This window comes from Rutidosis leptorrhynchoides, chromosome 3 (genome assembly GCF_046630445.1).
Source record: "Rutidosis leptorrhynchoides isolate AG116_Rl617_1_P2 chromosome 3, CSIRO_AGI_Rlap_v1, whole genome shotgun sequence".
NCBI lineage: Eukaryota > Viridiplantae > Streptophyta > Magnoliopsida > Asterales > Asteraceae > Rutidosis > Rutidosis leptorrhynchoides.
The window spans coordinates 225,943,509-225,962,512 of NC_092335.1; the positions used below are offsets into that span (position 1 = coordinate 225,943,509).

The 19,004-nt window shown below is 38.2% G+C and overlaps 1 protein-coding gene across 1 annotated transcript; it reads right to left on the minus strand.

The window, feature by feature from the left end:
- Nucleotides 1-17,048: 17,048 nt before the first annotated feature.
- On the minus strand, nucleotides 17,049-17,924 carry LOC139900849 (uncharacterized). The gene is made up of 3 exons (XM_071883601.1): nucleotides 17,517-17,924; nucleotides 17,214-17,445; nucleotides 17,049-17,134 (listed from the first exon to the last, which is right to left on the minus strand). Exons 1-3 carry the CDS (start codon nucleotides 17,922-17,924, stop codon nucleotides 17,049-17,051), a joined length of 726 nt encoding a protein of 241 aa, XP_071739702.1.
- Between the last annotated feature and the right edge of the window lie 1,080 nt (nucleotides 17,925-19,004).

A 19,004-nucleotide genomic window follows, 5' to 3' on the forward strand; every position in this document is an offset into this window, starting at 1 on the left:
ACAAGTGTCGTTCTTTTGTCCAAACTCCAATTATGGTACAAAGCCCAATTACCCAATTTTAGTAATTAGCCCAACATCATGATTACTTCGTTTTAAATAAGCATAATAATAACTTAGCTACGAGACATTAAATTAAAAAGGTTGAACATAACTTACAATGATTAAAAATAGCGTAGCGTTACACAGACAGAATTTCGACTTACACCCTTACAACATTCGCTAACATACCCTTATTATTAGGATTAAAATTAAAATTAAAATTAAAATATAAATTATAAATATAAATATTACGTTTAGATAGATGGATGGATATATATGTTATATTTTTACGATCAGAATGCGCGAGCTTTATAGTCAGTTTCTAAATTTGGGGCTCCGCGACTCGCGTAATTTTTGCACTGCAAACTCCGCAACTCGCGGAGTTTGCTTTTACAGCTCACACAAGTTTGGAGCCTTTCTTGCCGACGGTTTATAATATATTATATAATATATAAATAATTATAAGAATTATTTAAATATTATATTATATTTATGTGCATAGTTGACTTGTAATTTTTAGTCCGTTGCGTCGAGCGGTGAGAGTTGACTCATGTCCCGGTTCCGGATTTTCGAACGTCCTTGCGTACAATTTAATATCTTGTACTTTGCGTTTTGAATCTTATACTCTTGTAATTTCGAGACGTTTCTTATCAATAATTGGAACCTCTTTGATTGTATTTTGTACTTTTGAGCTTTTTGGTCGTTTGCGTCTTCAATTCGTCGAATCTGTCTTTTGTCTTCACCTTTTATTATTTAAACGAATATCACTTGTAAATAGAACAATTGCAACTAAAAGCTTGTCTTTCTTGAGGAATAATGCTATGAAATATATGTTCGTTTTTAGCATTATCACCCAGCCGAACTCCGATTGACACTGGCACCAAACTTCTCACTACTGGTCCTCCGATAAAGGATCCTACTCTATACCGCAGCTTGGCTGCCGCTTTACAGTACCTCACTTTCACTCGACCAGACATCTCTTACGCTGTTCAGCAGATATGTTTATTTATGCATGACCCTCGTGAGCCTCACATGGCAGCTCTCTGGCGGATCATCTGTTATGTTCAGGGAATCCTAGACCTCGGACTACAGCTATATCGTTCATCCACCACATCGTTAGTTGCCTATTCAGACGCCGATTGGGCAGGGTGCCCATCGACCAGACGATCCACCTCGGGTTATTGTGTGTTTTTGGGTAATAATCTTCTCTCATGGTCATCCAAGCGTCAACATACCCCATCCCGTTCTTGTAAGACCCTAATCAGTTTGTACAGCAGTGTAAATATGTTACATAGAGTGTGGGTGATGTTGTACAGTTAAACAGAAGTCACTGAGTGAGCTGAGCCTAGTGCGCGCTGCGCACACTAAAGGGAGCGCGCCGCGCACCCTTATTGTAGCCGGGTTCCAGCTTTTTAAATCAGATATTTTGATGGGCATTTTGGTAAATTCACTTATGGACGGGTTAAAGACAGATAGGTCAGTTTGTGGAGCACCATTACTCCATTATCAACAACCTTATCACTTTAACTTTAATTCTAGAGAGAGATTGTGATTTTTGAGAGAGAAAGCTTAAATCCAAGAGGAAGGAGCTTGTTTTGGGTTAAAGTTCAAGCATTAAAGTCGTTCATCTTATCTCTAGCTTCGTTGTGGTAGTTGTGGTATGTTCTAATTTTATTTCCCTTACTTTGATTTAGTGTAAGGGTTAGGGTTTGAGTAAATGATGAACACAAAACCCATTATTGGTGATTTTGGGTGTTCTTGGGTAAAATTGAGTCTTGAATACTAATTGGTGACTAGTCTAGGGTTTCAAAGTATTAAATGATGTTTATGAACCCTAATTGGTGAGTTAATTGCTAACACACCTAGTTATTTAGTAAATGGGTGTTGGTTAGTTAGTGGATGACCCGAAATGGGTGTGTTGTCTTAAAATGGTTATTTGGGTAATAAATTGACCTAGTTTGGAAAGATGGGTATGAATTACCCTAATTATGTATTAGTTGGTGTTGTTGGACCTTAATCACTAGCTTTTAAGTGATTAGTGGTGGTCTTGACTTTAATTGGGCGGTTTTGGTATAAATGGGCGATTTAATACATTAAGTCATTAAATGCTCATGTGTAAGTGTTAGTATTGAGTCCACTTAGCTTGTGTGTTGATCAAGTACTTATTATATTAGGTACTTTGCTTTGAAGCTTGTGGAGGTTGAAATCGTCATCTAATTGTTAAGGTGAGTGGAATAATTATATGCGTATGTATATAATGTATCTATTTGTTGTACCGTGAAAGGTGTAGTGTCGAGGTGTTAAGACACCACGTTTCACGTGAAGGGTGTAGCATTGAGGTGTTAAGATGCCACTCGGGTGTAGCATCGAGGTGTTAAGATGCCACCTAGGAGTGTAGTGTCGAGGTGTTAAGACACCACTCCGTAAAATAATGAGTGTTGCATCGAGGTGTTAAGATGCCACTCGGGGTGATGTGCCGAGGTGTTAAGGTGCCACCCTAGGGGTTAGTGGTGCGAGGTGTTAAGTGCCCTAATGGATGTTATGAACACCGATGGCGTTTTCACGAGCGCCGTTCCCTTGTACTATTGGTCGACCATGGTTACTTGTGTTGTAAGCATATTATATCATTTCGAGTTATATTATTATGCGGTTGTTGCTAGCTTGTGGTATTGGAGATTATAGCTTGTTAATGTGACGATAAGCTAATTGTGTTGCTAGCATGTTTGCGGTTTGTGTAAGTGTATGCAAGTAGGTATAATTATTGCATTCACTAAGCTTTGCTTACCCTCTCGTTGTTTACCATTTTATAGGTTCGGTTTTGGACAAGGGTAAGGGCATCGTATTGGACTAGAGATCCCGCTTGATGCTAGGGGACGCTTTTGGCTTTAGTAGCTCTTGGAGTTTGACCGGTAGTTGGGTAGTTTAATCCCAAACGCCATGCTCATTGTGTGGTTTGGAACTTAAACTTTTTGGTGGTCGAAACTCTAAACTTGTATTAAACTTGTATTTTGGGTCGTGTGGGCCTTGCTTGTAAAACATCATTTTTATGTTTGATTCGTGTTAGTTTTAGATATATGAGTTTGTTGTGAAAAGCGTTCGGTCTAAAAATGTCGGAAAGTGGTCCATCTTTTTGTGTGTTAAAAACAGTTCGGACAGAAGCTGGAGTGCTATGTGCGCGCCGCGCACTACAGGGGATGCGCGACGCGCACTCCCCTGTCCAGCAGCTTTTAAATTTTTTTATTTTGGGATTGTTTATGGTCGGTTATCGGGTTGGGTTGTTACAAGTGGTATCAGAGCATGGTCTAAGGGATTTTGGCGACTTGAGATAGGTGCCTAGACTTAGACCTTATTGTGTGAGCGCTTTATGCGGGACTTGTAGGACTTTGGGTCTAATCGGGAATTGTTAGTGCATTGGTTTATGAGAATTAACCTTGTGCTAATTGTTTGTGTTGTGTTTAGCAAGCATCAAGCGAGATAGGCGTTGTACTAGCGAGTTAATGCGACGTGCTCGCGTAGTAATGACTAGCTACCATTATTACGGGCGCAAGTCGTGTTAAACAAGCAATGTACGACGATTGTTGAGCGAGATGGAGTAGTGTGGCATATATGTATATACACATGTAATTGTCCTTTCGTTTTTGTGGTTTAACCTATTTCGTTTTATAGAATGAAGACGAGAAACGGTCCCGATCATGATAACGGAAGTACAAGCGAGGACGCCGAGTTTTTGGCCAAGGTTGAGGCCGTCTTTAAAAAGTTAAAAGCGGATTTTCTTACGGACGTCCGAAAGGTCTTTCAAGATTCGGTCGATGGGCAGGAGACCGATCTGATAAATGAACGAATGAAGGCCACTATCGAAGAGGCCCTTGACGCTAGGAATATCTATCCTCGCGGTGAAGGAGGCGAAGGAAGGCGGGACTTCCACTACAAGAACTTCAAGGATGCTCAACCCCCGTTGTTTAATGGGGTGCGGGATCCTTTAAAAAGTACATGTTGGATCTCCGATATTGAGGGAGCTTTCCGTACCTCGGAATGTCCTCCCGAAAAGAAGGCGAGGTATGGCTCTAGCATGCTACGAGAAGAGGCTAAGTTATGGTGGGATGATAAAATCAACTTGTATGGTGAAGAACAATGTATGGGCTTGACATGGGAGGAGTTCAAGAAAGAATTTTTCAGAGAATACCGAACTTCATCCGATCTCGATAGAATCCGGGACGAGTTGCACCATTTGCAACAAGGTTCCATGGATTTGGTTACCCTCAAGTCTACATTCTTGGCAAAGAATCGTTTTTGCCCGGAATATGTGGGTGATGATCATAAGCTCATGAAGGATTTCTACCGTACTTTGAATGATGAGTACAAGGGGAAGATTAGTCGGGGTATGGCTAAGTCTTTTGATGAATTGTTCGAGTTGGCTCGGGGTTTTGAGCCGGAGGTTCCAAGAAAGAGTGATTTCATGTTTTCCAAAAGAAAATTTGAAGGTTTTAGTTACTCTAACGCCTCAAGCAAGAAGAGCAAGAGCAAGAGGGGGCCCGAAAGTGTCAATAGTGCAAAGAAGGGCACTACCGGCGGGTTTTCTTATACGTGCTACAATTGTGGGCAACCGGGTCATATGGCTCGTGAGTGTCCGAAAGCATCTTCCGGAAACGAAGTCACTTGTTTTAATTGCGGCAAAGAGGAGCATAAGAAGCCGGAGTGTCCCGACTTGCGAAACGACAATGTGAAGCAGTTAGAGAAGGCGGCGGGTACGGCTAGGGGTCGCAACTATTTGATGACCAATGATGAAGCCAAACAATTGCACGAAGTTGTCTCAGGTACTTACATGGTTAATTCTAATCCGGCAAGGATTCTTTTCGATAGCGGTGCAAATTTGTCGTTTGTGTCTCCTAAATTTGTGCCTAAACTTAATAGACCTTTAGCTAAGTTAAGTCGTCCGATAGAAGTCGAAATAGCGGACGGCAAGACGGTGCTAGTGGTGGATGTGTGTGAAAATTGTGATGTTGTTTTCGGTGCCGAAACCTTTAAAATTGATCTCATTCCAATGACCTTGGGCGATTTTGATATTGTCGTTGGTATGGATTGGCTCGATCGTTATAGAGCCGATATTGTATGCCATGATAAGTTTATACGTGTGAAGACCCTAAGTGGGGGAGAGTTAATTATTCATGGTGATAAGCGAAGGAGACCGGTGCCGATATGCACTTTTGCACGGGCACGTCGTTTTGTTGTTACCGGTGGCATGGCTTTCCTTGCTCATGTTGTTGATACTCGCAATGAGCCACCACCTATTCGTGAAATTCCGGTTGTTAGTGAATTCGAAGACGTTTTTCCGGACGAATTACCGGGTGTTCCGGTGGAAAGACAAGTTGAGTTTCGTATTGAGTTGGTTCCGGGAGCTACTCCCATTGCTAAAACTCCTTATCGTTTAGCACCAACGGAAATGCAAGAGTTGTTAAATCAAACCCAAGAGTTGCTCGAGAAGGGTTTTATTCGACCGAGTGCTTCGCCATGTGGCGCTCCGGTGTTATTTGTGAAGAAGAAAGATGGTAGTATGCGTATGTGCATTGATTACCGAGAGTTGAATAAAGTGACGATCAAGAATCGTTATCCGTTACCTAGGATTGACGATTTGTTTGATCAACTTCAAGGTGCAACGTATTTCTCTAAAATCGACCTACGGTCCGGCTATCACCAAATGCGGGTCCGTGAGGAAGACATCGAGAAAATAGCTTTTCGAACGCGTTATGGGCATTTTGAATTTGTGGTAATGCCTTTTGGTCTTACGAATGCACCGGCGGCATTCATGGATCTTATGAACCGAGTGTGCCAACCTATGTTGGACAAGTCGGTAATAGTGTTCATTGACGACATACTAGCCTACTCGAAAAGTATGAACGAACATGAACATCATTTGCGTGAAGTATTGAAGGCGCTACGAAAGGAGAAGTTGTATGCAAAGTTCTCCAAATGTGAATTTTGGCTAAGGGAAGTTCAATTCCTTGGTCATATTGTGAACGAAAACGGTATTCAAGTAGATCCGGGGAAGATCGAAACGGTGAAGAGTTGGGGACGACCGACTACGCCTACGGAAATCTGAAGTTTTCTCGGATTGGCCGGTTATTATCGTCGGTTTATCCAAGATTTTTCTAAGACGCTTCTTCGTTGACGAAATTGACAAGGAAGAATGCGAGGTTTGTTTGGGAGAACGAGCAAGAAATTGCTTTTCAATTGTTAAAAGAGAAGTTGTGTCAAGCTCCGGTGTTAGTGTTACCGGAAGGTGTTGAAGACATGGTGGTTTATTGTGATGCTTCCTTAAATGGTCTCGGGTGTGTTCTAATGCAAAGAGGTAAAGTCATCGCTTATGCCTCTCGACAATTAAAGGAACATGAAACGAGGTATCCGACTCATGATCTTGAGTTGGCGGCAGTTGTGCATGCGTTGAAAATTTGGCGCCATTACTTGTATGGTGTCAAGTGTACGATTTATTCGGATCATAAGAGTTTGAAACATCTCTTTAATCAACGAGATTTGAATTATCGCCAACGTAGGTGGATGGATGTGGTGAAAGACTATGATTGTGAGATACTTTATCATCCGGGTAAGGCGAACATTGTCGCGGATGCGTTGAGTCGAAAGAGTCAACATCCGGCGATACGAGTTGGATCGTTACGTTTGATTATTACCAACGATTTTCTTGAAAAGCTTGGTGAGATTCAAATAGAGGCTTATGTTCACAACAAGCATACGGAGCGAATCGTGGGCCAATCGGAGTTTATTACTATGGGTCCGCGTGGTTTGTTGTCTTTCCAAGGAAGGGTGTGGGTGCCTAAGATGGGTGATTACCGACGAGTGCTACTTGATGAAGCACATAAGTCAAAATATTCCATTCATCCGGGCGCGACGAAAATGTATCTTGACTTGAAGAAAGATTATTGGTGGCCGGGCATGAAGCGTGATGTTGTGAAGTATGTTGAGCAATGCGTCACGTGTTTGCAAGTAAAAGCCGAACACCAAAAGCCGTATGGTAAATTGCAACCGTTAGAAATTCCGAAATGGAAATGGGAGCACATTACCATGGATTTCATAACAAAGTTACCTAAGACGGCGAGAACCCAATTTGATACGATTTGGGTGATAGTTGACCGGTTGACGAAAAGTGCTTTGTTTCTTCCCATTAAAGAAGCAATATCGTCGGAGGCCTTGGCTAAGTTGTTTATCAAGGAAGTGGTCTCTCGACACTGGGTTCCTATATCTATTGTTTCGGATAGAGATACTCGTTTTACATCTCGGTTTTGGGAAAAGTTTCACGAAGATATGGGTACGCGATTGAAATTGAGCACGGCGTATCATCCTCAAACGGACGGTCAAACCGAACGTACGAATCAAACTTTGGAAGATATGTTACGGGCGTGCATTATTGATTTCGGTGGTAGTTGGGATGAGCATTTGCCTTTGGTGGAATTCTCGTACAATAATAGTTATCATACTAGTATCGGGATGCCACCTTATGAGATGCTTTACGGGCGGAGGTGTCGAACTCCCATTTGTTGGGGAGAAGTGGGTCAAAGAGAAATCGGGAGTACCGATTTGGTTTTAGAGACGAATAACAAGATTGATATTATTCGGGAACATTTGAGAAAGGCTCAAGATAGACAAAAGTCGTATGCCGACAAACGTAGACGAATCGAATTTCAAGAAGGCGATATGGTGATGCTTAAGGTTTCGCCATGGAAGGGTATTATTCGATTTCGAAAACGGGGAAAGTTAGCTCCTCGGTTTATTGGTCCCTTTAAAGTTTTAGCTCGTATTGGTGAAGTCGCGTATCATTTGGAATTACCCGAAGAACTTGCGGGGATCCATAATACCTTTCATGTTTCCCATCTCCGTAAGTGTCTTGCGGATGATTCATCTTGGGTGTCGTTAGACGAGATTAAGCTAAATAACAAGTTAGAGTATGTTGAGGAGCCGGTTTCTATACTCGATGAAAAGGTTAAGAAATTGAGAAATAAAGAGGTGAGGACTTTTAAAGTCCAATGGCGTCGAAGTATAGGTTCCGAGTTTACTTGGGAGCCCGAAGAATTCGTGTTGGTTTATCTTCCCTCTTGTCATGCGGCTTGGATTGCGAGGACGCAATCCGAATAAGTGGGGGAGAGTTGTAAGACCCTAATTAGTTTGTACAGCAGTGTAAATATGTTACATAGAGTGTGGGTGATGTTGTGCAGTTAAACAGAAGTCACTGAGTGAGCTGAGCCTAGTGCGCGCTGCGCACACTAAAGGGAGCGCGCCGCGCACCCTTACTGTAGCCGGGTTCCAGCTTTTTAAATCAGATATTTTGATGGGCATTTTGGTAAATTCACTTATGGACGGGTTAAAGACAAATAGGTCAGTTTGTGGAGCACCATTACTCCATTATCAACAACCTTATCACTTTAACTTTAATTCTAGAGAGAGATTGTGATTTTTGAGAGAGAAAGCTTAAATCCAAGAGGAAGGAGCTTGTTTTGGGTTAAAGTTCAAGCATTAAAGTCGTTCATCTTATCTCTAGCTTCGTTGTGGTAGTTGTGGTATGTTCTAATTTTATTTTCCTTACTTTGATTTAGTGTAAGGGTTAGGGTTTGAGTAAATGATGAACACAAAACCTATTATTGGTGATTTTGGGTGTTCTTGGGTAAAATTGAGTCTTGAATACTAATTGGTGACTAGTCTAGGGTTTCAAAGTATTAAATGATGTTTATGAACCCTAATTGGTGAGTTAATTGCTAACACACCTAGTTATTTAGTAAATGGGTGTTGGTTAGTTAGTGGATGACCCGAAATGGGTGTGTTGTCTTAAAATGGTTATTTGGGTAATAAATTGACCTAGTTTGGAAAGATGGGTATGAATTACCCTAATTATGTATTAGTTGGTGTTGTTGGACCTTAATCACTAGCTTTTAAGTGATTAATGGTGGTCTTGACTTTAATTGGGCGGTTTTGGTATAAATGGGCGATTTAATACATTAAGTCATTAAATGCTCATGTGTAAGTGTTAGTATTGAGTCCACTTAGCTTGTGTGTTGATCAAGTACTTATTATATTAGGTACTTTGCTTTGAAGCTTGTGGAGGTTGAAATCGTCATCTAATTGTTAAGGTGAGTGGAATAATTATATGCGTATGTATATAATGTATCTATTTGTTGTAGCGTGAAAGGTGTAGTGTCGAGGTGTTAAGACACCACGTTTCACGTGAAGGGTGTAGCATCGAGGTGTTAAGATGCCACTCGGGTGTAGCATCGAGGTGTTAAGATGCCACCTAGGAGTGTAGTGTCGAGGTGTTAAGACACCACTCCGTAAAATAATGAGTGTTGCATCGAGGTGTTAAGATGCCACTCGGGGTGATGTGCCGAGGTGTTAAGGTGCCACCCTAGGGGTTAGTGGTGCGAGGTGTTAAGTGCCCTAATGGATGTTATGAACACCGATGGCGTTTTCGCGAGCGCCGTTCCCTTGTACTATTGGTCGACCATGGTTACTTGTGTTGTAAGCATATTATATCATTTCGAGTTATATTATTATAAGGTTGTTGCTAGCTTGTGGTATTGGAGATTATAGCTTGTTAATGTGATGATAAGCTAATTGTGTTGCTAGCATGTTTGCGGTTTGTGTAAGTGTATGCAAGTAGGTATAATTATATATGTATTCGTATAATTATTGCATTCACTAAGCTTTGCTTACCCTCTCGTTGTTTACCATTTTATAGGTTCGGTTTTGGACAAGGGTAAGGGCATCGTATTGGACTAGAGATCCCGCTTGATGCTAGGGGCTTTTGGCTTTAGTAGCTCTTGGAGTTTGACCGGTAGTTGGGTAGTTTAATCCCAAACGCCATGCTCATTGTGTGGTTTGGAACTTAAACTTTTTGGTGGTCGAAACTCTAAACTTGTATTAAACTTGTATTTTGGGTCGTGTGGGCCCCGCTTGTAAAACATCATTTTTATGTTTGATTCGTGTTAGTTTTACATATATGAGTTTGTTGTGAAAAGCGTTCGGTCTAAAAGTGTGGGGAAGTCGAAGATCTTTTCGCCAAAAATGGACATTTTGATCAGAACTGTCTCAGGCCTTGTGCGCGCCACGCACCCTCCAGATCAGTTTTAAATTTTTTTTTTATTTTATTCCGCGTTTTTTGTTGGTTAATGGGTTGGGGCATTACAGTTCTAGTGTCGAGGCTGAGTATCGCGGTGTTGCCAATGCCGTGGCTGAAACGTGTTGGATTCGTAATCTTCTTCGTGAGCTACATTGTCCCCTATCCTCGGCTACCCTAGTTTACTGCGACAATGTCAGCGCCGTGTACATGTCCGGTAACCCTGTTCAGCACCAACGCACCAAGCATATAGAGATAGATATTCATTTTGTTCGGGACCTTGTACTTAAAGGTCATGTTCGCGTGCTTCATGTTCCTTCTCGCTACCAGTTTGCCGATATCTTCACCAAAGGTCTACCAACCGCACTCTTCGACGAGTTTCGCTCCAGTTTGAGCGTCCGAGCTAGTCCCGCTCCAACTGCGGGGGGATGTTAGATGGACTTTATTGGACTAGTTAGAGATTACTTGTATTATTGGGCCATGTCCATTTACTAGCCCATTAGGTTTAGCAGTTTGGCATTACTGCCTATTTATGTATCTGATCTCTCTCGGCATTATCAGAAAATAATAAACACATGTTTACTTTACCTATCTAGCGATTAACATATATAGCTCCTCACGCAACAGATACTTTTCATCATTGCCAAAACAGAAGCAACGATAGAGATAGACAAAAAAAACAGTCTCGAAATTTTAGAACTCACAAATAGCACATGCTCATTATCTTCTATAAAATGTTTAACTTAGCAATAGTGTGTGTATCGACTCACCCCACAACATCAATACAAACTCTAATCGCTTCAAATGGGTTTTTCAGTGGTAAGAATGAATCAGGAGGCAATAATTTCAGTTTTAGAAGCAAGAGCAGCAATTCCCTGAATATCTGGTAATTTTCCGGCTACGAGGTTAAGGTTTTGGCAGTTTAAGAAGTATTGGTAACATTTGTAATTTGATAACATAAATTGTTTAGAATTTTTTTCACGCATGATCTATTTTTGAGCTTTGAAGAGTCAATTTTTGGAGCTAAACGGGACATTGAAACTTCGTGTATTGAGACATGTGATTATTGTGGAGGAACAAGAGCTAAATCAAACACCTGTATTGTATCATGTAAACGTTGTGGTGCTGAAGGAGTAGTTGTAGAAACACAGAAAACACCATTTGGTGTAATTGTCTCAGGTATTTTTCGCAACTATCAGTACCAAGTATATTGAGTTTTAAGAATAAATAAGTGGTCTTCTCAATTTATATGGCACCTTATTCTTTTTCCTTCTTTTTTTTAATTGGAGAAAATATAACTTTTGTAAGATCTTATTATGTGACATTAAAATCTTATTTTATAATTCGAGGTATCTACTTGCTCAACGTGGGGTGGTGATGGTAAGATCATAACTGAATACTGCAAATATTGTCGAGGCGAAGGTAATGTTCAGTCACCTAGAAGTGTCAAAGTGACCATTCCCACTGGCGTGAGCGATGAGTTCACAATGCGAATAGAAGGCGAGGGTAATGTTGACAAGAAAAGGTGTGTTTTTACATATGACTTTTAGATGGCCACCTATTTTAGATTTAAATGATGATATCCTTTTTTGCAGGTTTGTCCAGCTTTTGCGATGTGGGTGGGGATAGACAGGTAGCGCATATAACCTTGCAACATGAAGCAAATCTAAGATATCCTTTAGACATTGTGGTGATGGGCTTTAAAAGTCATTGTGGTGATGGGCTTTAAAAGTCTTTAGTTGCACAACTTAACTGATTCTCATTTCCCTTTAGACATACATGTAAATGCAAAACAATCAAGAAGTTTCTATTAATAATTGGTTACGTAGGGTAAATGAGGTCGATCGGAAAATATGAAGGGTTAACCTTGATTGGATATAAATAAATTTGAAACATTGACTAATTTTGATGTTTGTGTATGCTTTTAGATATTAAAGTATGATTTTGAATTCTTTACTAAAAGTTACATGCAACAGAAAAGGAAAACTCGTAAAGGTTCTGTATCAACGCTTTCGTTATTGCGGAGGGTACTATTAGAAGGAAATTTGCAGTCTCTTTTTGGAGACTCTTCCTATTTATCTCAGCCAACAAATGCAACACCGGACCTGTTGTTGTAATCATTTATATTGCCAATTGCTAATGACTCGGGAGCACTTAGTGCGTCTCGTCTAATGCTCAGTTGCTAATGACATATGTTTTGGCTGCTTTGGTTTTAAATCCATCTCCAACCCTCCATTTTTTTCCGAATCTAGGTTTGAGGAGTTATCAGAAAGACGCCACCACCACCGTTCCTATATCCGTCGTTGTGGCGCTCTCGCTGCTGCTACCACTGTTATCACCGCTGCTATCGTATCCTCCTTCATCAACGTCGATGTTTCTACCGCCACCGGCGCCGCTTGACTCTACTGAAATGATTATTAGATTCTAAACAAAATTAGGTGGTTTGAGGAGTTATCAGGAAGCCGATCACCGCTGCCGCTGCTAAATCTGCCGCCGTCCCTCACGTTAGTCCATCCATCGCTGTGAATCGACTAGCTACCAGGTATTTCTTTTACTTCCATTTACGATTTACGATTGTCAATAGCATGTTTAAATGTTGGTTTGTGGCTTATCTTTGTACTTCGTTTCGTTTCTGGCAAGATATAAATGAGTGCTTTGAATTGGTGAAGGCACACTAGGGTTCTAAAGGTCAGTTGAGTTTTGTGAGGAAAAACTCAAAATGATCACCGTGTTATTTGTCAATTAATGCGTACTTGCTTTCAGGTTATTCACTCAAGTAAAAGCTGAGTAAGATATAGTGTGTATGCAAATAGCTTACCCATTAGTTTACTGTATTTTGATAATACAAATACAGATGCTAACTATTTTAGAAGTATGTAACTTAACCAATTGGATAAAATGTTTTGGCATTTGATAAAAATAAATAGGAAAATGATAAACGTACTATATTTAAGCTTTCTTAATTTATATTAATACCAATTTTATAACTCCAACCTTCCATGAATAAAATATTGCCAACAATTTAATAAAAGGAAATGTGATATTTAAAAAGGAAAGTTAATACTTCATAATTAATATAAGTTAGTTTGAAAACATAATTATAGAAACTTTAACCATATTATTAATAACTACTACGTACTATATTATTGAAACTTTAATATAGTAGTTATTAATATAGATTAGAGATGAGACCAATGTTTATGAGATGTTTACATACGTGGAAAGGTTATTCCACTATCTACATGTTTAAATTTATTCTATCTAATTGATCTAATATTATTGTTTTACACAATTACGCATTTCGTTGATGTCGCTTCTGCCTGCTATGCTGCTGCTAAGAGTCGCTGCTGCTGCTACTAAGTGCTACTGCTGCTGTTCAGCCTATAGGGAAAACGGATCAAAAGAGTTGGAAGTCACTCGATGTTTTGGAAGGACAATCATACTTATATATAGTTAATGCATCCAATTAGAACATGTGAATTTTGTAACTTTTAAAAGTTTCTGTAGACAATATATTACGCTGCTGAATACCTTAATAAACTGCACTCGCACAAAATGTTTAAATGGTTTGCCGCCGCAACGCGCGGACGCTTGTTTATTACAAATGTATGTATTAAACAGTCCAGGTTAAAAGTTGTGAAATACTGAGAGCAAATCGATGCACAATTCAAATATTGATATGCTTGTGTATATGTGGTAGTTGGCCTATGTTAGTGAGTGTATTAAAGGAGTTATATCAATGTGTCCCTTTAAAATGGGTTATAGGTTTAAAATGGGTTTCCTTTAAAATGGCGTCCCTTCACTCCAACATGGTTTTTGTTGCATGAGTTGATACTCTTTAAGGTAATATTTCATATCAATTCGTTATAGCTTTTGAATATACATCGAGCAGGTAGGAAAGCGCAGTTCATTGACTTTGACTTTTGATTGCGTTAACCGAATGGGTGAAAGGTTAGTAGAATCCTCATTGTTTAACATAGCTTTCTTCTCCATTTCGCTGGCTTCACATAATAATTTTTTTGTATTTTTCTTATTAACAGATGTGGCTAAATGGGCTAAATGGGCTAAGATAACACCTTCGGTAACTGGCCTAAGTCGGTGGCCATTAATATTAGTCCAAACGGGTCAGATGAGCTTTGTGAGTTTTATGTCAGCCTGGGTCAACTTAAGAGATTAGCTGATTTGGAAACGACTACGAATGTAAGTATCTATATGTATAGTTTAGACACTAACATAAAGACATTTTGTTTTTATCATATGTATATTTTAGACTTAAGTAATGAACATGTGCGTGTTTTATAAACTTTGGTCGATGGTGGTGCCGGACATCTAAAGGTTTGCCGACAGTTATGGTTTTTATATAATAATGAATATTGATTCCTTAAACTTTATGTTAATGAACAAGTCTTTATAGTTAGTTTGATGTCTTCACTATCATGAAATGTGGGTTTGATTTTGCAGGTTTCAAAATAATCGTTGGTTTAATGTTTATTTTGTATCTTTTGCAGCCTTGTATGGTGAAGTAAGAATATGGCAATTCAAAATCAGATGGTGAGATAATTTTTATTTAAAAAATATAACGTTGATTCGAGACTTGTAATTGTAACTATGGTTCAATAAATTTATGTCCATTTATGATTTTAATGTTTATTTTGCATCTTTTGTTGATTCGAGACGTGTAATTTTATGATATGATCATTAAGTTCCCATTTATGGCCCCACCTTACCTCACATGTGATGTCATAACGTGATTATGTAGTCGCAAAGTTTAAACATGCAATTTAATGATTTTATGATCCATAATGTTAATGTCAAGACTCTTGTGAATAATGTTTGGTGATTCTAAATGAATCAATGCGAAAATTGTGTATCACATTCACCTAAATATCTTTTTTTTTTTTTTTTTTTTTTTTTTTTTTTTTTTGTGACTAAATGGGTGGGTCAAGCGAGAATAGGTAGAAGGGAAAGATTTCAATTTACATAGCACTTAAAGGCCAAAAAAATCAAGTAATTTGAAACTTTTTGCTTATAATGTTTGATAGCTAATCATGTAATTGTAGATATTAAATTGTGTGTGTGATTTCTCAATTTTTATGGAAATTGTTAAAGTTGACTACATTTCTATGAATTGTAATAGTGTTTGTAGATAATACATGGAAAAAGACTAATATAATACTACCATGCTGCTATGAATTGGACCCTACTACAAAATTTTACAAATAATTTACATATTAATTAATAGACAAAAGCTATGAATAGCACCAGGGTCATTTTCGACTTTCCATTTTTTTTTTTTAACTTTAACTAAATTTCATTTTACCAACAAAGGCTCCCACACTTTTTTGAAAAATTCAAATTGACCCCCCAAACAAAGGATAAAGTGTCAAATAACCATTTTCATAAAAAATCTTAAATAAACTCCACCCAAATATTTAACGGGTCATATATTCTCACTCGCAACGAGTTAAATTTTTCCGACACCATCGTTAAACTCGAAATAATTTTAGGAACACAATGTCACTAGCTATACGCAAAACAGATGCTTTTTAAAAAACGCTAAATATTTGGGGTACTTTTCATACACGTTGATTTTGCGTTAAATTTTTAAAAGTCGACAATTCCATAGCGAAATGCGGAGATGCACATATATTGTTAATTTAAAATAACATTTAAATCTCTCACGGGTTATACCTTTTAGTTCGACTCGAGTTGCGCTTCAACGACATCATCGTTAGCCACAAAATAATTTTACTAAACGCAATAAAATACATTAAAAATCGAACCCCCGGCGCGAAGCGAGGGTTCAATAACTAGTTTTAACAAATAATAATTTACAAATTAGGTATACCATATTTAATTTAAATAAATTGACTATTTTACTATAATACTCGTATACAAGGTTGAAGAAATCGGAACTCGGGGAGTTCTCAGCGGAACCATTTCTGGGAGTTCTCGGAGAACTCGGGGAGTTCTCGGCAGTTGAATTTCATTGACTTTTGTGATAATTTTTATGATACCCGAGATTTGACCGATTTGACCGAGTTTTGACCGATTTGACCGAGATTTGACCGATTTTTGGCCGATAAACTCCATTTATCAGTCGTTGACCGATTTTTTGGCCGATTCCAAAACGAGAACCCGGCAGCAACTCCAAAACGATTTCTCGGTGAGAGCTCAGCCGATTTTTCCGATTTTACAACCTTGCTCGTATATAACAAGTCTCATTTCTATCTATCTACTTCTACTTTCTACTTTACTATTATGGGTATGTTTGGCAAAACTAGCTGTTAGCTGTTAGCGATTAGCTGAAAGCTGTTAGCGATTAGCTGTTAGCGATTAGCTGTTAGATGTATATAATTGTTTGGCAAAGTAGCTGTAGTTGTTAAAAAAATAAGTAAAATGACAAAAATAGACATTAGAAAAAATAGTTAAATTTCATCATTTTAATTTAAATTTTGATTTAACAAAACATAGCCATTAACAAATAACCGAAAACATATATTGTAATACTAAATTATTTTCGACGAGCATTCCATATTAAAGTAGCAATATCGTTACGAACATGTTTCATCTCATTACTTCTTCCTTCAAGTATTCCTTCGGCGCTTCTGTCACGGTTACTAACATCAATAAGCTCATCTTGTGGTATGTAATTTGGATGTTGATCGATTATTGCAAACAAAATATCTTCTTGGCTGTTAGTACGGATGTAGTTATGCAACGCAAATGTAGCCATTATAACATCAATTTCTGTTTGCACACTAAACCTTGGCATTTCACGAAGTATGCGAAATCGTTTCTTCAAAATTCCGAATGACCTCTCAATATAACTTCGTAGAGATGAATGTGAACGGTTGAATGCTTCTTGCATATTATTTGGGGACTCCTTTTGAAATTAGGATTGATGGTATCTTGTCTTGGGATATGGAACAAGGTAACCCTTTCTGTCTGGATATCCTTTATCAACCAAATAATATTTACCTGATAAAAAAGTTTAAACAAATCGTGTTGGAATTTGAAAAAAGTAACATGAAAGAATAAAATAGATATGTGTATTTACCTTCAGGCGGTTGTGGAAAGTTCATTGACTTATTTTGGATTGAGTGCATAAACACACGTGTGTCATGTGCTGATCCCTCCCATCCGACTGATACATATGTAAAACACATAGCAAAATCACACGTTGCCATCACATTGAAAGTAGGAACTCCTTTTCTACCAATATAAGGCAGTTGTTGACTCTCTGTGATGCAGGCCCTTATATGTGTACCATCGATACATCCGATGCAATTCTAAATGTAATTTCAACATTAGAGACGTAAAAATTTAAATAAATAAAAGATGACATTAATAAATACATTACCTTGAAATAGGGCATATATCTTTTGTCGTTCATGATTTGAGGTGGTATTAGTTGAAAAGTTGGATCTTTTGGTCTTATAATGTCGCGTGCTAGACCTTGAAAACCTTTATCTCTACCAATAATTGCATTTAGAACCTCATGAAATGCTCGACTAATAGTCTCTCCTGAACGATGAAAATGCTCCATAACATCTCTATTAGATAACCCCAATGCCAATGTATACATAAATATCCCCACTATCTCAAATGTGGACATTTTATCAGATGACTGCAATCCATAGTTTGTTTCAAGTTCTCCACAGAGTTTCCTAAACAAATCCGGATGCATTCTAAATGCATTTACACATCGTATTGGATGACCATTTAAAACTTCCATCACCCAAGCCTCGCTTGTTAGAGATGATGTCATGCACGGTTCCTTGTATATATACTTATAATAATATGCCGCAGCAAGATCATTACTATAGCACGAATCCAACAACAATTTAAAACAATGTCGTTTGTGTATCTTCTTGCTTATCTCAGTATTCATATTAACCCTGTCAACAAATTAATAATACTACTTCAAACCAAATGATATTATAAATATACTTTCACTAGCAATTCATTAACACAAAATATTCGCAAGTAGAAATTTTATATAAAAAATATACCAAATAACATCCAACTTTCTTATGTCACTTACACACATAAGAAAAATAAAAATGTTTCAAAAAAATTGTTTAAACTCAAAAAACTATGCTAAAAGAAACTTCAGGGATTTTGTTTTCGTTGCAGCCACGCTAGCTGTGACGATCGCTCCAAATCCATATGGACGAACACGTCATTCATTGATTTCATTGCGAGGTATTTGACCTCTATATGATACGTTTTGTAAACATTGCATTCTTTTGAAATGGTACACCATATATGAATATTTAAATTAAAGGTTTTTGACATCTGATGATTTCTACATATAAACAATCACCGTAAATAATAGTTTACAATAGTACTTCCGTTGACAATGCAGTCAAAATAAGATAGATGGTGATGATTTTGTGAATGCAACGTTTTCTTGAATAAATCATGTATGACTCCATGCACATGGCTTGTATAACATATAAGCAAACAGCGGAAGACTTCTAGGGAACCTGAGAAATAACATGCTAACAAGTGTCAACACAAAGGTTGGTGAGTTCATAGTTTTAGTGTTATGCATAATCTGTTTATAAAGGTGGATCACAAGATTTCAGTTGTTTCATCCAAAAACGTTTATCAAAATATTCTACGAAATTGAGCACCCTGGTAACTAAACTTAACGTATATATAATTTATACCCTTTGTATAATCATCTTAATAATACACGCAAACCAACGTGTACGTTTCTCAAATAGCATACGTCCGTTAAAAGGCTAGTGCTCTAGCTCGGACGGGGATATCAAGCCCTATGGATCCATATACTACTACTCGCGCCCACCAGTTCTTATAACTGGCAGTTACTAGTTACCAA

Bases quoted from the DNA above. Each gene is read 5' to 3' on its own strand.
- LOC139900849 (XM_071883601.1), bottom strand. From the start codon at position 17,924: ATGACATCATCTCTAACAAGCGAGGCTTGGGTGATGGAAGTTTTAAAT. The intron at 17,446-17,516 runs GTAATGTATTTA...AATTACATTTAG, and splicing joins GATATATGCCCTATTTCAAG to AATTGCATCGGATGTATCGA. The intron at 17,135-17,213 runs GTAAATACACAT...CTTTTTTATCAG, and splicing joins CTTTCCACAACCGCCTGAAG to GTAAATATTATTTGGTTGAT.